This window comes from Polyergus mexicanus, unplaced genomic scaffold (genome assembly GCF_030449975.1).
Source record: "Polyergus mexicanus isolate NDT 795.1 unplaced genomic scaffold, iyPolMexi1.0 SCAF_4, whole genome shotgun sequence".
Taxonomy (NCBI): domain Eukaryota; kingdom Metazoa; phylum Arthropoda; class Insecta; order Hymenoptera; family Formicidae; genus Polyergus; species Polyergus mexicanus.
Window position 1 is genome coordinate 9,475,320 of NW_027223324.1, and position 20,279 is coordinate 9,495,598.

At 27.9% G+C, this 20,279-nt stretch overlaps 3 protein-coding genes across 3 annotated transcripts; all 3 read right to left on the bottom strand.

Annotated features, from left to right (window-relative positions):
- Positions 1–240: 240 nt before the first annotated feature.
- Positions 241–3,625, bottom strand: LOC138932489 (lysosomal aspartic protease-like). Its single transcript, XM_070294387.1, has 8 exons — positions 3,408–3,625; positions 2,114–2,358; positions 1,651–1,769; positions 1,310–1,509; positions 1,096–1,218; positions 894–1,038; positions 675–767; positions 241–602 (listed from the first exon to the last, which is right to left on the bottom strand). The coding sequence occupies exons 1-8, from the start codon at positions 3,467–3,469 to the stop codon at positions 444–446; spliced, it is 1,146 nt and encodes a 381-aa protein (XP_070150488.1). The 5' UTR covers positions 3,470–3,625; the 3' UTR covers positions 241–443.
- A 2,106-nt stretch (positions 3,626–5,731) lies between these two features.
- LOC138932488 (lysosomal aspartic protease-like) lies at positions 5,732–8,660 on the bottom strand. The gene is made up of 8 exons (XM_070294386.1): positions 8,479–8,660; positions 7,825–8,075; positions 7,234–7,355; positions 6,906–7,105; positions 6,675–6,797; positions 6,451–6,616; positions 6,224–6,316; positions 5,732–6,158 (listed from the first exon to the last, which is right to left on the bottom strand). Exons 1-8 carry the CDS (start codon positions 8,538–8,540, stop codon positions 6,009–6,011), a joined length of 1,167 nt encoding a protein of 388 aa, XP_070150487.1. The 5' UTR covers positions 8,541–8,660; the 3' UTR covers positions 5,732–6,008.
- Positions 8,661–10,775: 2,115 nt separating this feature from the next.
- On the bottom strand, positions 10,776–19,444 carry LOC138932835 (lysosomal aspartic protease-like). The gene is made up of 15 exons (XM_070295023.1): positions 19,296–19,444; positions 18,056–18,297; positions 17,152–17,270; positions 16,823–17,022; positions 16,571–16,693; positions 16,372–16,504; positions 16,134–16,226; positions 15,906–16,048; positions 13,145–13,386; positions 12,240–12,358; positions 11,912–12,111; positions 11,668–11,790; positions 11,470–11,602; positions 11,232–11,324; positions 10,776–11,152 (listed from the first exon to the last, which is right to left on the bottom strand). The coding sequence occupies exons 1-15, from the start codon at positions 19,355–19,357 to the stop codon at positions 11,003–11,005; spliced, it is 2,175 nt and encodes a 724-aa protein (XP_070151124.1). The 5' UTR covers positions 19,358–19,444; the 3' UTR covers positions 10,776–11,002.
- Positions 19,445–20,279: the final 835 nt, after the last annotated feature.

Consider the following 20,279-nt stretch of genomic DNA (forward strand, 5'->3'; position numbering starts at 1 on the left):
TAATTGATATATCATATAATGTTTCATTGTTATGTTTTATTTATATTATAGAAATATAAAAAGCTTTGGAGAAAATGATATTTGAATAAAATGGAGAAAGATTAAAATATAAAATTAATAATAAGATATATAAAAGGAATATATATTTTTTATTTTAACAGATTTATTTGTATATTTAGACAATATATACTTTATAATAATATCATATTATATGCTGATATATCAAATTATTGGAAGATATTGCATGCATCTTCGTTTTTAATTTAAAAAAATATCGCATCTGCATATAACAATGTACTGCATGGATAATTATAAGCAAAAATTGCAAGACAATAAGCATCAAACGCTATTTAAAAGAAAAACAGAATTTCACTTAATTATTTGCGATATGGTAAATTAGATCTAAGATGTAATGGTAACTTTAAGAAAAGGCAAACGACGATTTATTTCGCTGGGGCAAATCCCACTCGATCGTTGTCCAAATCAAATTCGGTGTAATAACGGCCGATAAATACATCGCCCAAGATCCATTGCAGTCCATGTGATCCGAGATCAAAACCCATGAAGCCGCTCATACAGATCGTGGTGCCAAATTGTTTGATCTGCAAAGAATCAAATATATAGTTTGAGATTTTCTATTTTTAAATAACTGAATTATGAATTATGATACTCACCTGAAGAACGTAATCTTCACCAGAGAGACTAAATGTCTTACCACCCAGGACAATATCGATTGTAGGCAACTGAGGAATCTGATTGCAATTTACCTTTGAACAAAAACATCAAATTAGTAATTAAAAAAAAATATATATATATATATTTCAATAACATTTCATAATTTTTTTTGTGAAATCTGTGCCATAGTATGTAGAAGAGTATGATTGTTTACTTACTATTGCCTGTCCACTAATAAGAGTAGCTCCAATTAACTTGTTAATAACTGCAATGTCTGCTGTTGGTCCAGCTATTAGAGAGGTGCCTGTATCAGCAATAGCTTGACAACCATTCGGACATAGAGTTTGATCACTTATATCGATCCTACAATGCGATAATATTCGTCAATACATGATTAGTATAATTTAAAAAATAATGTACCTATCTAGTGTAAACTGCCAGTATCCTTTGCGAGTGACAGGAATATATGTGAGCTCGCCATCATAATGAGCAGGATCAGAACCACCTAATAGCAATTCCCCACCTTCCTTGGCTGAAGGATCTCTGTGTTATATAGTTTTTTAAACATATATATATTTTTTTTATTAAAAACATTTTTAGACTTGCACAATGCATATTGTGAGAAGATACTTGCCGATTTAGATAAAAGCTGAAAACGCCTTGTGGTACCAACTTTTGTTTGACCATGTTGTAGAAGACAGGTGTCACTCCATCAACAGCTATCGTAGAGTACCCCATGCCCAAGATACCATCAAATTTTGCAGCGACGAACGCATAACCTGGCTCACTCATCGCTTCCGCGAATGTTTGGTTCTTAACATTGAGACCAGCGACCTACAAAGAAATTGATAGTAATGATAAAATATTGCGCGTTTTGTTCCAAAGAGAGTAACAACATAAATGCTTAAGAAATGTTTATAAACTATTATTGAAGCTATGAATGTATTGTATTATATTTATTTATCTATGACTTACATTCACTACATCAGTAGATAAATATCCAGATAGACTGCCAGAACCATATTGAATAGCAAATTCAGTACCATTTGGTGTATATGAGCTGGATTTTTTACTATTATATTTATGATGTAATACTGTAAAGAATAGTAAAAGTAAAATCGAGTTAGTAATATTAAGAAGATAGTAAAAATAGATCTTTTTATTAATCTAAATATGCAATTATTAATTGTTTAAATGTTTGAATCATTAGTATATGGATGTATTTGTTGTTTTAACGTGTGAATTATCTTTCGATGTCAAAGGTTAGCATCTTGAGGATAAATATGATAAATTATGAGTATGATAAATATGTCTGCAAATTATAGACCTCGCTTCTGTAATATTTATTCTACCAATGATTTTAATTTTTACAATTATATCTAATCCAGTTTTTTAAAAATGATTTTTTATATAAATATATATATTTTAAGATACTTACAGCACGCAATATTAGTAAAATGGCAATTTTTGGATGGTATCCAAAGATTTGAGGAGCCAGTATCAAAAATTACTTTGAAATCCTGCGGTGGAGTTCCGATGCTGATAATACCATAATATTGAGCATCCAAATAATTGGACAAAGGTTCTGGTACAACATTAACTTCAGTCAAACGAATTTGTTGCAGATCAGTGTCAACTTCCTTCAAAACTTTTCTGATAGAATCCATCTTGTGCAATTGAATTCTTGAAGTAACATAAAAGAAATTTTGTTATATGCATATATATATATATATATGTATGTATGTGTGTAAGACAAAAAAATATATATATGTATGTGTATATATATATATATATATATATATATATATATATATACGAGGATTGAAAAGTAACTTGGTTCAAAATAACAGACAATTTTAAATTCAAGTAACAAAAAAAATAAAAAGATAAAAACAACTTTTTTCGATTCACCTTTATATATATTTATCTAATATATATTTATATCTTTACTAATAGCAGACATCCCCAAAAAATATGAGTCATGAGGAAGCTATAGAAGTTCACCTTTTTTCTCAGAAAACATTATATATTTACGATAAAAATACAAAAGATAATAAGCATTTATAAACATAATTATATTATAAATTTTAATTATCTATTGATGAGATTTATCTAATTTACATGATTTATATTACATATATACCTGATTAATGGAATATATCATATTTAATTTATAAAAAGTCTTATATGACATCATTTTATAACTTAACAAACTCTGATTTTTAATTAAAGATAAAACATTGCATGCAATGGTGTACAAGGAGATAACTCAAAATGAGACGACTGTATTTATTGCTAAAAATAGAATACGAATATAGAGAGTGTCAAGTAAATAAATAACAAAGAGCAATTCATTGATATTTATAGTTTATTTATGCATCAGAAAATAGTTCCCTTTTTTATAATTAGATATTTTGATCGTGAATCATGATATTTATGCTAATCTTATTTAAAAACACGATGAGGTAGGCAAAAATGCAAGTTTCGCGAATTCACAGAAAATCTCATTCATGAACATTTTATCTTTTTACTAAATCTTTTTATTAAAATACATCATTATATAAAGAGATTTTGTTCACAAAAGAAAGATTAGTTGTATTTTCGCAGATCTCGTCTCGATTCTAGAAAAACCAGTGAGAAATAAGTGAAGGAGACTGATCTCTATATAATCTTGATATTTATCAGCTGATATAAAACACAAAACAATAATGTGTATGTGTGTGTATGCTCACCTTTGGATCTCCGCGTCGATTAGCACAAAGAGTGCCGCGGCCGCCACGAAAAATCGAAACATGTTTCCGAATTTTCCTTCAGATCGCGAATTTTTGAACGTCTAATTCCTTTCCGTATCTCGCTTGTATCGGACAAACCGAAAAAAATAACGCGCAAACGATCGCTAATACCCCCGTGACAGGGTTACAGCGTCACAGCTGTTTATCGACATGCGGCGGCGCTATATATACGATCACGTGCGCCTGCGCTTGGATAAGATGGGAGTAGAGAGCCTCTAGGAGAGAGAGGCGCCAACCCAACCAGCCTTTTCGTGATTGGCTGGCATAATATATTTGGTCATTACGACGCCAATGCAGAGCAGATGGGATACGAATTCTCGGACCGAAAATATCAAATGTTTGGGGTTATATTACGCATTATATTTTATAATATGCGTAATATAACCTTAAACATTTGATATCGTCGGTCCAAGAATTCGTATCCCATCTGCTCTGCATTGGCGTCGCAATGACCAAATCGGCACATATTATGCCAGCCAATCACGAAAAGGCTGGTTGGCGCCTCTCTCTCCTAGAGGCTCTCTAGGTAGGAGATAGTAATATGACACAGACAATGAGCGGAACATTCGAAAACTCCGATAAGTCTCTATCGATCAATTCTAAAAATATCCTGCCTATATGCACGCGCATTTTCTAAAATTAGCACAATTTGTGTTTAAATAAATCATTAAATGATTAATGAAGAAAAAAAACGATTAGCGCTTTAAAAGAATACTCTGTCTACGTTGATTAGACAACCATATGCAACAATGGACTTTACAAATAATATTTTATTTGCAAAAAACAGAACTGTAATTTTTAACAAATCCTCTATTAACATTAGCTGCCTTTGTAAGAAAGTCTCGCGCTTTTTAATGCACAAATTATGCAAAAATACATATTGGTGATTGAATACATATGCAAATTTTATTGTGTGGCGATAAGAAAAGATTGAAGTATTTTTCTTATCGAAACCTGTGCGGATAAATTTTAATAAAACTAATAAGGAAATACACACAATGTAATATCTTTCTTTTTTTAATTTAATAGATTTTTATCCCGGATTTGGAATACGCAGTTAATCATCGTCATTTTGAAAAATTTTTCTTATTATTTTACATTTTCTTTTTTATTTATGCAAGCAAAGAACAGTCCACTTGTTTTCTTTTTTTATTTCCATAAATATCTGCTCTTACTTCATTTATCATTTCATCGAAATATTGTTGCTTAGTTCCTACTCGGTTTTAAATTAGATGTTTCAAAATAAATCAATATTTCAAAAATCACGATTGTAAAAAGAAATATTGAGGATATATTGTTAACAAAAACAACGAAGTGTCGATAAAAAAAATTGTTTTATTTTATTTTTGTAAAATTTGTTTTAAAGAAAAAAAAATCTCTTAATATATATTATTTATTTTCTAATTTATAATTCAATTATTTACGAGCAGATTTTTAAATAAATCGGTAAAAAAATGTTCAGTCATAAATATCGCTGAAAAGTCAAATCTATTCGATCAATTACGTTGAAATCGACAGATTTAGCAGTGTAATAAACCCACTTAAATATGACATTCAAGAACAAAGTGCTACATTTCCTAGGTCCGGATCATGAGATAATCCTTGTTATTAAACATAGAATGTTATAACGAAGCCAACGGATGCACGAGACGTCGAGTATATCATCATCCATTGTCACTGATATTGTGATGATTATGAGTATCTTGTAATCATAAATTATGGGGACAACGTGTTATATTAATTTCATAAGAACATTTAATAATGATTTTTATTTCGAGACTGTACGAAAAACAAAGATTTACATTATATATATTACTATCGTGTAAAACATAAATCTTGTGAGAAAGAATTACAAAAAAAAATTTTATAAAAGAAATAATAGATATCTTCCGAATATTTTATTCCTTTTTACTAAGAAAGCAAGATTTATTTATATCAAAAATTAAGATAGCTTAATAACAAGAAATATTATGAGGAAAAAATAATTTAACTATATTAAAAAACTATAGAATTATTATTGCTGTTATCATTAATAGAGAATTATTTATAAGACATATTACACACACTACGTTCTCTGTTATAATATTATTTTAATGACTGTAAACTGTTGCATAATTATTATTAGATAAATAGGGAGAAAAAATAAGATATATATTGAAAGAAAATAATATACACTTAAAAATGAAAATAAGAAGGACTAATATATAAATTTATATATAGGGTATATAAAAAGAAAATGTATTTTATTTTAATAGATTTATTTATACTTAAACAATATACGTCTTAATACGATATTATATAAAAGATATATCTCAGATTACTGATGGAAGATATCGCATTTTTGTTTTAATTTTCAAAAATATTACATATATCCGCCTATAACGATGCATCGCATAGATCATAGATAATATTATAAATAAAAATTGCACGAGACAGTAAGCATGAAATGTTATTAAAAAAAAAATATTTTTAGTTTATTCACGCAAAATTATCATTTACGTCTATTAACGCTTCTGGTAACTTTCTTGAGAAGACAATCATTTATTTTGCACGGGCAAATCCCACTTGATTATTTCCTAGGTCAAACACTGTGTAATAACGGCGAATAAATACATCGCCCAGAGTCCATGTCGGTGAATTAGATCCCAAGAAACCGCTCAAACATATCGTGGTGCCGTTCTCAGTTGATTTCTACGAAGAATTAATTTTAATCTTAAATAATTTAAACCGAGGATAACGAATCATACGATACTCACCTTAAGAATGTAATCCTTACTGGTAATGGGGAATCTCTTATCATGTAAAATAAAACGAATTACGGGCAATTTACCAATATGATTGCAGCTCACCTTTAAAAAAAAAAAAATAATATCAAATTAGTGTAATTAATAATATAACATATATATTTATTTATACTTTAGTAACATTTTATAATTTTTCTATAAAGATTGTATCATTATAAAAGGTATAATTATCTACTTACTATTGCGTCTCCATTACTATCAAGTTTAGCTCCAATATGGCTATTAATAATGTTGATCTCCGATGTTGGTCCAATTATTAGTGAGGTACCTGTACCAACGAGAGCTTGGCAGCCATGTGCGCACACGGTTTGACCTGGTTTGTCTTTAGTTTTAAGTATTCTGACCCTACAGCGCGATAATGTTAACAATTGGAACATAACCAGTAATTAAAAAAAAGACATACCTTTGCATAGTAATTTGCCAGTATCCTTTACGACTAACAGGAATATATCTGAGACTGCCATAGTAATGAGCGGGATCGGAACCACCTAATATCAATTCACTACTTGCCTTGGCTGAACAATTTCTGCATAGATCGTTTTTTTTATATTTTAATATATATATATATTTTTTTTTTATTTATTTAAACTCTTTCTTGAGAGACATGCGCTGCGTTTGGAAAGAAGATACGAACCGATTCAAATAGAAGCTAAAAACAGGTTGTGACACTAGGTTTTGTTGGAGCATATTGTAGAAAACTGGCGTCACTCCATCGATGGATGTCGTTTTATAGCCCAGACCCAAGATACCGTCAAACTTTGCAACAACAAACGCTAAGCCTGACTCGTCAATCGCTTCCGCAAATGTTTGATTCTGAACATCGAGACCGGCGACCTATAATAAAATTGATATTAAAATAATAAAATGTCTCTGTGCACGAGAATAACAATATAATTTAAGAAATATATCGACTATGATTATAGTTGCAATTGAATTGGATTGTTTGTTTAATGATGACTCACATTCACTACATCAGTAGATAAGAATCCAAACACATTGTTATTAAAGCCATACTCAATAGAGAACAGAGTACCATTCGATTTGAATGTGCAGGATTTTGTATTATCATATTTATCATGTAATACTGTAAAGAATATTAAGTAATATCACAAGTTAGTAATATTAAAAAGATCTCAAAAATAATTTTTTTTTTATTAATCTAAATAAATAGCAACGCTTGTTCGAAATATCAGATATATGTAATATAAATGTTGCTTTAATTATTAAATTATTTTTGTATATCAAAGCTTATTTTTATCTTAAGAAAGTTAGCGCAATAACTCAGACAGCACAAAGAAGCAAAAAGATATCTAAAAATGTCTAGAAAACGATAAGATTTTTTTTAAGGAAATAATTAAATAAAATTTATTTCTGTGATGTTTGCCAGACAAATAGATATCTTTAACAATAAGCTGCATAGATGATAGTAATATGCGTAGAAAAAAAATGATTCAAGTCTTTTCGACTTATTATTCATGAATGAATATCGCTATATACTTAGTGGATGTGAATCAATTATTATCGCGTGTATATACTAACTGTAAATTACTTACAGCAAGCAACGTTGGTATCGCAGCACTTATTGGATGGTACCCAAAGATTTGAGGAACCAGTGTCAAATATTACTGTAAAGATTTGCGGTGGAGTTCCGATACTGATTTGACCATAGTACTCCACATCTAAATAATTGATCAAATGTTCCGTTGCAGTTTTATTTTTTTTGCATGGCGAATCAAATTGTTTCACGTCGATGCCCATTGTTTTCAAAGTTTTTCGAGCAGAATCCATCTTGTACAATGGAATCCTTGAAATAATATAAAAAATATTTTGTTACAGCAAACATTTTTTAAGAAAAATATGTTATGAGGAAACTATACAAATTCAACCTACGCAGAAATCAATATTATCTTACGTACATATAATATAATTACATCGTGCATTTAAGCATAATTACATTAGAAATTTTATAATATGCTATATAAATCAATGATCTTTTTAGATTATTTGATTTACAGATTGCATATATGTATATTTAAAGTATTATTCAATTTACAGTTTTAAGTTATAAATATATAGTCATCATCAACTTAACAAATTCTGATTTGTAGTTAAACATTGTATGCAATCTTGATGCAATCACGAGAGTAATTAATTTTAAAATTTATCACGTCGATATACTACAATATAATGCAATACAATATACTGACCTCTGGATCTGCGCGTCGATCAGCGCAAGAAACGCTGTGACCACCAGGAGAGGACGAAACATGTTTCTGAAATTTTCGGCGACTGAGGCTTTAAATTGTGAAATTTTAAACCTACAATTTTTTTCTGTCTTACAATCAAGCGCATAAAAAAATAAAACACATATAGTATAATCCTTTACTAGCACTTCGCTAGATATATATGATATATATTGACAACACTGATATATATATTGTTGCACAAACCTATGCTTCAAGCGGCAAAAGAAGGAGAGAATTTGGTGATAAGACATATGTGAACGCTTGAAAGCTTACGATAACTCTCCATCAATTATTCAAAAAATATTGTATTCCGCGTCTATTTTTCTTAATTAGTTTTGCAAATGACATTTTGTTTGCAAAAAGCAATACTGTAATTAGTAACAAATTTCAATTAGCTACTTTCATAATAAAACATCGTACTATTCAAGATTAAAGTACAATTATATATAAATAATGTGAGAATTTATGTTGATGACATATAAATTATTAGTTGCCGATAAAAAAAAATTAAAATTTTTTTTAAATCAAAGCCTGTATGGATAATTTTAATAAAACTAAAAATAAAGAACTTTGAATTAGAGATGTGGACGATGTTTTAAAATAAATCAATGTTTCAAAAATCGATTAAAAGAAAAAAATTTACCGATTATATTTAAAAAATATACATAGATATAGAACCGTTGATTAATCGTCTTATTCTATTTGTAAGTAAAATTTATTTTTTCATGAAAAATCTTAAAATATATTATTTATTTCGCAATTTATATTTTCTTTTTATTATTTTTATACAGTTCTTTATATCTTATAAAATTTTAGAAAAAATTTATCAATAAATATAATTGAAAAAATTTGATCCACTTCAAAGATAATAGAGAGAGGGTATAAGTTCTTATGTCGTTAAATTCAATGTATCAATGTATCTTTCTATTGTTTTCTCTGATAGACTAATAATAAGCGTCAATTTTGAGACATTTATATTTGCAAAGTATAATTATTTATACGATTATATATTTTTTATAAAAAGTATACACACATACATTTTATTTTATTTTATTATTTATTACAGAAGCAATAATTAAATTAGATGGTAATAGATTACTTTTATATATATATATATATATATATATATATATATATATATATATATATATATATATTTATCAGTATTATTAAATATTTTTTTAAACTGTCTGATTAATATTTTGGAACAATATTTTTTTAAATGACGCAATTTTATAATATATATATATTATATATGCTTACACATATATGTAAATGACTAACTGTGTGTTACAAACTTCTAAGGTATGTAGAGGGTTCAAAGTAGACCAACTTTTAATAAGAAACTCATGTCCGGAAACGCACCATTTGCGAGCTGCAGATTGAAACTGTTGGTATGTTCAATATTAGGAATAATTCTCATAATTATTTTATTTGCTTATATTACACTACAAAAATTAAATACAATGTCAAAATAGATGGCTACAATAATTGCTCATAATAACATCAACCTCGATGCAAGCATTGCATCTGCGAAGTATGTTCTTGTACACTCTTTCAAAAATGTTAACCTTGGTCATTATGAGTAATTATTGTAATCATCTATTTTGACGTTGCATTTTTCGAACATGAGTTTCTTAAAAGTTGATCTACTTTAAACTCTCTACATACCCTAGAAGTTTGTAAAAGGTATTCACCCTGTATATGTATATAAGCATATATTTCGACATGAACGATATACTTATATATATCGCTTCATTATATATTACTATTTGCAAATTTTTTAAGATGATATTTAATTTATAATATATAATAGCAAATTTCTTATAAATTGGAAAATATGGGACAATTTATGATGCATAAATATATTAATTGTAATATCTTTTTTAATACAATTTATCTTTAAAGAGAAAGATATATATTATAGTAAGAATTTTGTTTATTATTAATGTAATTGTATTTTAAATGATTGTCATGCAATATTTGACATAAAAATGATTGTTTCCCGAAATTAAAAAAATTAAATAACCTGAAGCTTGAATCATTAATGTGGAAAGATCTAGCAATTTTTTTCTAAGAAAAAACTATAATTGCACAAGTGGAAATATATTATAAATTATATTGTTTGATAAATGTTTGCAAGTTCTTGACTGTGTGAAAGGTTAATAATTAAAATCAATATATTGAATACATGAAAAGATTATTTTATTTTTTAACAGATCTATTTGTATTTAGATAATATATAATAGATACATCAAATTATATATTGATGGAAGAGTCCGCATATATTTTTGTTTTAATTTTTGAATACATCACAAAAATATCCGTTTAGAACAGTGCACCGTATGGATAATTGTAATTAAGAATTACGAAATAATAAGCATCAAACGTTATAAAAAAAATTTTTTTTTTTTATTATTCGCGAGACTGTCATTCATATCTAATGGCAATTCATGTCTAAAGGTATAACTTCAAAATAAGACATTTATTTCGAAGGAGCAAATCCCACTTGGTTTCTTCCCAGATCAAACACGCTATAATATTGAACAAGAAATACCTCGCCCAGAATCCATAGCAATGATTCAGCAGATGCCTCGAAACCGCTTATACATATCGCGACGCCGTCTTCTTCATCCTACGAAAAATTAAATACACAATGCAAATGTTTCATATTCTTAAATAATTTAAACCGAATTACAATCCATAATACTTACTTGAATAATATAATCCTTAGAGGTAAGATTAAACGTTATACCACTCAGAACAAAACCGATTGTAGGCAACTGATCAATCGTATTACAATCCACCTTTGAACAAAAGATAAAATTAAATATAAAGATAAAATATTAAATTACTAATTAATTATTTAACAAAATATTAATATATATTCAGTAACATTTTATGATTTTTTTTATAGAAAGGTATGCTATTGTGAAAAATATGATCGTTTACGTTTCCATTATAATCAGCTCCAATAAGTTGGTTAATATTGTTGATAACGTCTGATGGTCCAACTATTAGTGAGATACCCGTGTCAGCGATAGCTTGGCTATTCGGGGACAAGATATTGTCCGCTATTGTGACACTACAACGCAATAACATTAAAATTTTGTTGGAACATAATCAATGTAATTAAAAAAAAAGACATACTGATCCAAACCAAATTGCCAGTAGCTTTCGTGAGTAACAGGAAAGTATGTGATGTTACCTTCGTAATGATCGTGATCGACACCACCCAATATCAATTCACCACCTACCTCGGCTGAAGGGTCTCTGCATAGATTAAATATTTTCTCCATGTTATTGTATAATATAAATATATATTATATAAACTTTTTTTTATTAAAAACATTTTTATATGTATGCGCTATGCATATGAAAAGAAAATACGAACCGATTCAGATAGAAGCTGAAAATAGGCTCTTGCACTAGGTGTTGTTGAATCATATTGTTGAAAACAGGCGTCACTCCATCCACGGATATCGATGGATAACCCATACCCAAGATACCGTCAAAATTCGAAAAAACGAACGTTAAGCCCGGTTCAGAGCTCGCTTCTCCGAATGTTTGGTTTTGAACGTTGAGGCCGGCAACCTATAAAAAATTATATTAATAATAAAATATCACGATGCCAATAATAACATATAAATACTTAAAAAAATGTTTATAAATTACAATTGTAGTTGCAATTATACTGGATTATTTGATTAACGATGACTTACATTTACATTATCGGTAGATAAGAATCCAGACAGATTGCCAGTGCGATACTGAATAGCAAAAGGAATACCATTCGGTTTATATGTGCTGGATTTTGTACTATCATAATTATTATGAGAATCTGTAAAAAATAGTAAGTAATATCACAAGTTAGCAATATTAAAAAAATTTTCGAAAAATAAAAAGTAATTTTATTGATCCGAAGAATTCTTATTTGAATTATCAAATATACGTAAATGCATACATTCGCCGTTTTAACTCATAAGTTATCTTTGCATGTCAAAACTTACTTGCATCTTTAGAGAGTGAATGTGATAAATAGTAGAAATAAGTCTGTATATGTAAATTGTAAAGCTTGGTTTTGTGATATTTACATTATCAATAATTTTAATTTTTTAAATTGCGTTTGTTCATTTCTTTTAAGGATTCTAAAAGATTATAATTGAAAAATATAATTAGTAGATAGAGTAGAAAATAGTATAACATTTATAATATCTTTTTAAGTGTACGCTTTGATTTGGTATTAATTATTCGAAAATTTAAGATTTTTGTTAATATTTTTATGCAATAATTAATATTATTAAATTCGACAATGTGCATATATGAATATTAAAATATTAGATAAATAGTAACGTATTCGTAATGCTTGTTTTGAGTGTTCATTAAATTGCACTTATTAATTGTAAGTACATAGCGATATTTTTTAATGAGAAATATCGAAGAGTTCATAACCATTTTCAATGTTTAAAATGAAGAAGGGGGAATGGAATAAAATTTTTCTCAATTCGCTTTCTATTAGAGACAAACATACATTCATGCGTGTGAGCCACATGAGCAGTATAAAAAATATTGCTATGTACTTATGGGCCCAAATTAATTATTGTCTTGTATATATTAAGGTATTTACAGCAAGCCAAATTTAAATTGCTGCCTTGTGCTGATGGTACCAAAAGATTTGAGGAACCAGTATCAAATAATACTGAAAACTGCTGCGGCGGAGTTCCGATAGTGATATTACCATAGTATTGCGCATCTAGATATTTGCTCAAACGTGCCGTGCCTTTATTATCTTTCGTCAAAAATTTTTGCACGTCGACACCACCTTTCTTCAAAGTTTTTCGAACAGAATCCGTCTTGTGTAATGGAATCCTTAAAATAATATGAAGAACATTTTGTTACATGTATACATATACCATACATACATATACATATATAATACATAGTTATATTTTTACTAATACAAAGAGCAAACATTTTTAAAAAATATAAATTATAGGGAAGTCATGTAAATGTATAATTGTCACAAAAATCAAAATCACTATATATAATTTCAATATAAGACATTATGTAAGCATTATTATATGTAACAAACTTTAATAGATTAAACCGATATTATTTTTATTATAGAATTTTCATATTTCGTATATATCTGAAATATTATTTAATTTAAAGTCTAAAGTTTTATATTAAGAAATTATAACTTAACAGAGATTTTGAATGTTAGTTGAAGATATCGTTGTATGTAATCTTAGATACCTAAAGACAAAGAGATAATTCAAAATTTTTTAAAAACAAAGCGGGACGGATTAAGAAAATGTAAACAGGTACTAGGTGAAGGAAGGACGTAATTAAGCAGTCAGTCAGTCCCGAGCCCTCGCCGCGGTAAGACTAGTAAATCTATCAATACTAAATACGCATTTAAAAGTTAAAAGCCTTTCCTGATTCCCATCGATTCCCGTCTAATAAATGACTGTATTTACTAAAAAGGGTATACGTAGAGATAGCGTTAAATAAACAAATAAGAAAAAGCAGTTTACAAATATATAGTTCATCTGCTTACACGTCAGAAAATAGTTATTAAAAATGTGATAAGGATACCGCGATAAGTTAGACAATAGCGCGTGCTTCATGAATTCATAGAGAATATATTTTCAAAAATATTCTATTTTTATTTTTTTATTAATAAACAAACACGTACATTTTTGTATAAATAAATTTTGTCTAATTCTTAAAACGCAATCGCATTTGCGCAAGTTTCGTATCGATTTTAGGAAGTCGGATGCGACAAACGAAATAGATCGATATTTATAAATTTGATATTTATCATGTCAATATATAATGCAATACGATACGTGCTTACCTCTGGATTTGTCCGTCGATCAGCACGAAGAGTGCCGCGACCACCACGAAAAAGCGAAACATATTTGCAAAATATCTGGCGAATTTTTTTTTGCACCTTGTGAGTAGACGTACGAAAAGTAAATTGTAGTCGACAACTAGAAGCTCTTATTTTTCGACATGTGGCAACGACTATATAGCATTGTAATTAGTAGTAATAAGTTCCTATCAGTTGCTTTCACAATAAGATATCGCGCTGTTCAAAGTTAAGGCTTAATTATATATGAATTACACAAAAATTGTTGATGACGTGCAAACTTTGTCGGTTGATAAAAAAAGTTAAATATTTTTTTAAAACAAAACTTATATGGATAAATTTTAATAAAACTGATGATGAAGAACATACAACATGATATAATAGTTTTTTTAAATTTAATAATGATATTTGTCTCGTCTTGGGTCTCAGCTGATTATAATCAGTGATAATTATTAACAATAATTATAGTTATTTTGAAAAATTCTTGTTATTTTAAGTTTTCTTTTTTATTTATGCGAACAAAAAACTGTCCACGTTTTTTAATCATTTTTTGTCTTTATAAATATATGCTCTTGCTCTCATTCTTATCGAAATATTGCTTGTTTCCCACGCGACTTCGAATTAGAAATGCAGACGATGTTTTAAAATAAATCAATGTTTCAAAAGTAAATTAAAAGAAAAAAGTCAAGAATGTTAAAATAATGGCAAAAAAATATATATATATATATATATGTATTTATATGTATATATTAGCTTCATTATATATATATATTACTATTTGTGCAAAGTTTATTAGATAATATTATATTTATATAATAAATATATTTATATTATATTTATATAATAGTATTTTTTTTTCTTATAGATTGGGAACTATGAGACAATTTATGATGCATAAATATATTAATTGTAATATTCTTTTTAATACAATTTATCTTTAAATAGAAAGACATATATTATAGCAAGAAATTTGTTTATTATTAATGTAATTGTATATTAAATGATTGTCATGTAATATTTGACATAAAAATAATTGTTTCGACATTTAAAAAATTAAATAACGTGAAGCTTGAATCATTAATGTGGAAAGATCTAGCGATTTTTTTTAAGAAAAAACTATAATTGCACGAGTAGAAATATATTATAAGATAAATGTTTGCAAGTTCTTAACTATGTGAAAGGTTAATAATTAAAATCAATAAATTGAATACACAAAAATATTATTTTATTTTTTAACAGATCTATTTGTATTTAGATAATATATAATAGATACATCAAATTATATATTGATGGAAGATTCCGCACATATTTTTGTTTTAATTTTTGAATACATCACAAAAATATCCGTTTAGAACAGTGCACCGTATTGATAATTGTAATTAAGAATTACGAAATAATAAGCATCAAACGTTATAAAAAAAATTTTTTTTTTTTTATTATTCGCGAGACTGTCATTCATATCTAATGGCAATTCATGTCTAAAGGTATAACTTCAAAATAAGACATTTATTTCGAAGGAGCAAATCCCACTTGGTTTCTTCCCAGATCATACACGCTATAATAATGACCAAGAAATACATCACCCAGAATCCATAGCTCGAAGCCAGGAAGTTTTTGGAAGCCGCTCATACATATCGCGACGCCGTTTTCTTCATCCTACGAAAAATTAAATACACAATGCAAATGTTTCATATTCTTAAATAATTTAAATCGAAATACAATCCATATATATAATACTCACTTGAATAATATAATCGTTAGGGGTAAGATTAAACGTTTTACCACTCAGAACAAAACCGATTGTAGGCAACTGATCAATCGTACTACAATTCACCTTTGAACAAAAGATAAAATTAAATATAAAGATAAAATATTAAATTACTAATTAATTATTTAACAAAATATTAATATATATTCAGTAACATTTTATGATTTTTTTTATAGAAAGGTATGCTATTGTGAAAAATATGATCGTTTACGTTTCCATTATCATCAGCTCCAATATATTGGTAAATAAGGTCGATATATTCTGATGGTCCAACTATTAGTGAGGTACCCGTGTCAGCGATAGCTTGGCTATTCGGGGACAATATATTGCCCGCTATTGTGACACTACAACGCAATAACATTAAAATTTTGTTGAAACATAATCAATGTAATTAAAAAAGAAAGACATACTAATCCAGACCAAATTGCCAGTAGCTTTCGTGAGTAACAGGAAAGTATGTGATGTTACCTTCGTAATGATCGTGATCGACACCACCCAATATCAATTCACTACCTACCTCGGCTGAAGGGTTTCTGCATAGATTAAATATTTTCTTTATGTTATTGTATAATATAAATATATATATATATATATATATAAACTATTTTTATTAAAAACATTTTTATAGGTATGCGCTATGCATATGAAAAGAAAATACGAACCGATTCAGATAGAAGCTGAAAATAGGCTCTTGCACTAGGTGTTGTTGAATCATATTGTTGAAAACAGGCGTCACTCCATCCACGGATATCGATGGATAACCCATACCCAAGATACCGTCAAACTTCGAAAAAACGAACGTTAAGCCCGGTTCAGAGATCGCTTCTCCGAATGTTTGGTGTCGAACGTCGAGGCCGGCAACCTATAAAAAATTATATTAATAATAAAATATCACGATGCACAATAATAACATAAAAATACTTTAAAAAATGTTTATAAACTACAATTGTAGTTGCAATTATACTGAATTATTTGATTAACGATGACTCACATTTACATCATCGGTAGATAAGAATCCAGACAGACTGCCAGTGCCATACTGAATAGCAAACAAAGTATCATTTGCTATATATGTGCTGGATTTTGTACTATTATATTTATTATGAGAATCTGTAAAAAATAGTAAGTAATATCACAAGTTAGCAATATTAGAAAATTTTCGAAAAGTAAAGAGTAATTTTATTGATCCGAAGAATGCTTATTTGAATTATCAAATATATATAAATGCATACATTTGCCGTTTTAACTCATAAGTTATCTTTGCATGTCAAAACTTACCTGCATCTTTAGAGAGTGAATGTGATAAATAGTAGAAATAAGTCTGTATATGTAAATTGTAAAGCTTGGTTTTGTGATATTTACATTATCAATAATTTTAATTTTTAAAATTGCATTTGTTCATTTCTTTTAAGGATTCTAAAAGATTATAATTTTAAAATATAATTAGTAGTTAGAGTAGAAAATAGTATAACATTTATAATATCTTTTTAAATGTACGCTTTGATTTGGTATTAATTATTCGAAAATTCAAGATTTTTGTTAATATTTTTATGCAATAATTAATATTATTAAATTCAATAATGTGTATATATAAATATTAAAATATTAGATAAATAGTAATGTATTCGTAGTGCTTGTTTTGAGTGTTCATTAAATTACACTTATTAATTGTAAGTACATAGCGATATTTTTTAGTGAGAAATATCGAAGAATTCATAACCATTTTTAATGTTTAAAATGAAGAAGGGAGAATGGATTACAATTTTTCTCAATTCGCTTTCTACTAGAGACAAACATACATTCATGTGTGTGAGCCACATGAGCAGTTTAAAAAATATTGCTATGTACTTATGGGCCCAAATTAATTATTGTCTTGTATATATTAACGTATTTACCGCAAGCCAAATTGAAAATGCTGCATTGTGCTGATGGTACCCAAAGATTTGAGGAACCAGTATCAAATAATACTGAAAAGTGCTGCGGCGGAGTTCCGATAGTGATATTACCATAGTATTGCGCATCTAGATAATTGCTCAAACGTTCCGTTCCTTTATTATCTTCGGTCAAAAATTTTTGCACGTCGATACCACCTTTCTTCAAAGTTTTTCGAACAGAATCCGTCTTGTGTAATGGAATCCTTAAAATAATATAAAGAACATTTTGTTACATGTATACATATACATACATATACATATATAATACATAATTATATTTTTACTAATACAAAGAGCAAACATTTTTAAAAAATATAAATTATAGGGAAGTCATGTAAATGTATAATTGTCACAAAAATCAAAATCACTATATATAATTTTAATATAAAACATTATATAAGCATTATTATATGTAACAAACTTTAATAGATTAAACCAATATTATTTTTAATATAAAATTTTCATATTTCGTATATATCTGAAATATTATTTAATTTAAAGCCTAAATTTTAAAGTTTTATATTAAGGCGTTATAACATAACAGAGACTTTGAGTGTTAGTTAAAGATATCGTTGTATGTAATCTTAGATACCTAAAGACAAAGATATAATTCAAAATTTTTTAAAAACGAAGCGGGACGGATTAAGAAAGTGTAAACAGGTACTAGGTGAAGGAAGGACGTAATTAAGCAGTCAGTCAGTCAGTCCCGAGCCCTTGCCGCGGTAAGACGAGTAAATCTATCAATAATAAATACGCATTTAAAAGTTAAAAGCCTTTCCTGATTCCCATCGATTCCCGTCTAATAAATGACTGTATTTACTAAAAAAGGGTATATGTAGAGATAGCGTTAAATAAACAAATAAGAAAAAGCAGTTTACAAATATATAGTTCATCTGCTTACACGTCAGAAAATAGTTATTAAAAATGTGATAAGGATACCGCGATAAGTTAGACAATAGCGCATGCTTCATGAATTTATAGAGAATATATTTTCAAAAATATTCTATTTTTATTTTTTTATTAATAAACAAACACGTTCATTTTTGTATAAATAAATTTTGTCTAATTCTTAAAACGCAATCGCATTTGCGCAAGTTTCGTATCGATTTTAGGAAGTCGGATGCGATAAACGAAATAGATCGATCTTTATAAATTTGATATTTATCATGTCAATATATAATGCAATACGATATGTGCTTACTTCTGGATTTGACCGTCGATCAGCACGAAGAGTGCCGCGGCCACCACGAAAAAGCGAAACATATTTGCAAAATATCTGGCGAATTCTTTTTTGCACCTTGTGAGTAGACGTACAATAAGTAAATTGTAGTCGACAACTAGAAACTCTTATTTTTCGGCATGTGGCAACGTCTATATATACGATTCGCGTTCGAAACACTTCCGGATTTCTATCGATCAATCAAATCTAAAAATATTTTGTTTAGTATTTTCTTTAATTAGCATAAATTGTATAAACAAATTATTAAATAAATTATTAAATGTGTGCGTGATTAATGAAGAAGAAGCGATAAGCATTTCAAAAGAATATATTGTTTACGTCGACCAGACAGGCAGCCATGTAATAATGACTTTTGCAAATGACACATTGCTCGCAAGAAGTAGCATTGTAATTAGTAATAAGTTCATATCAGTTGCTTTCACAATAAGGTATCGCGCTGTTCAAGGTTAAGGCTTAATTATACATGAATTATACAAAAATTATTGATGACGTGTAAATATTGTCGGTTGATAAAAAAAGTTAAATTTTTTTTTAAATAAAAACTTGTGTGGATAAATTTTAATAATACTGATGATGAAGAACATACAACATGATATGATAGTTTTTTTAAATTTAATAATGATATTTGTCTCGTCTTGGGTCTCAGCTGATTGTAATCAGTGATAATTATTAACAATAATTATAGTTATTTTGAAAAATTCTGGTTGTTTTAAGTTTTCTTTTTTATTTATGCGAACAAAAAACTTTCCACGTTTTTTAATCATTTTTTGTCTTTATAAATATATGCTCTTGCTCTCATTCTTATCGAAATATTGCTTGTTTTCTACGCGACTTCGAATTAGAAATGCAGACGATGTTTTAAAATAAATCAATGTTTCAAAAGTAAATTAAAAGAAAAAAGTCAAGGCTGTTAAAATAATGGCAAAAAAAAAAATATATATATAT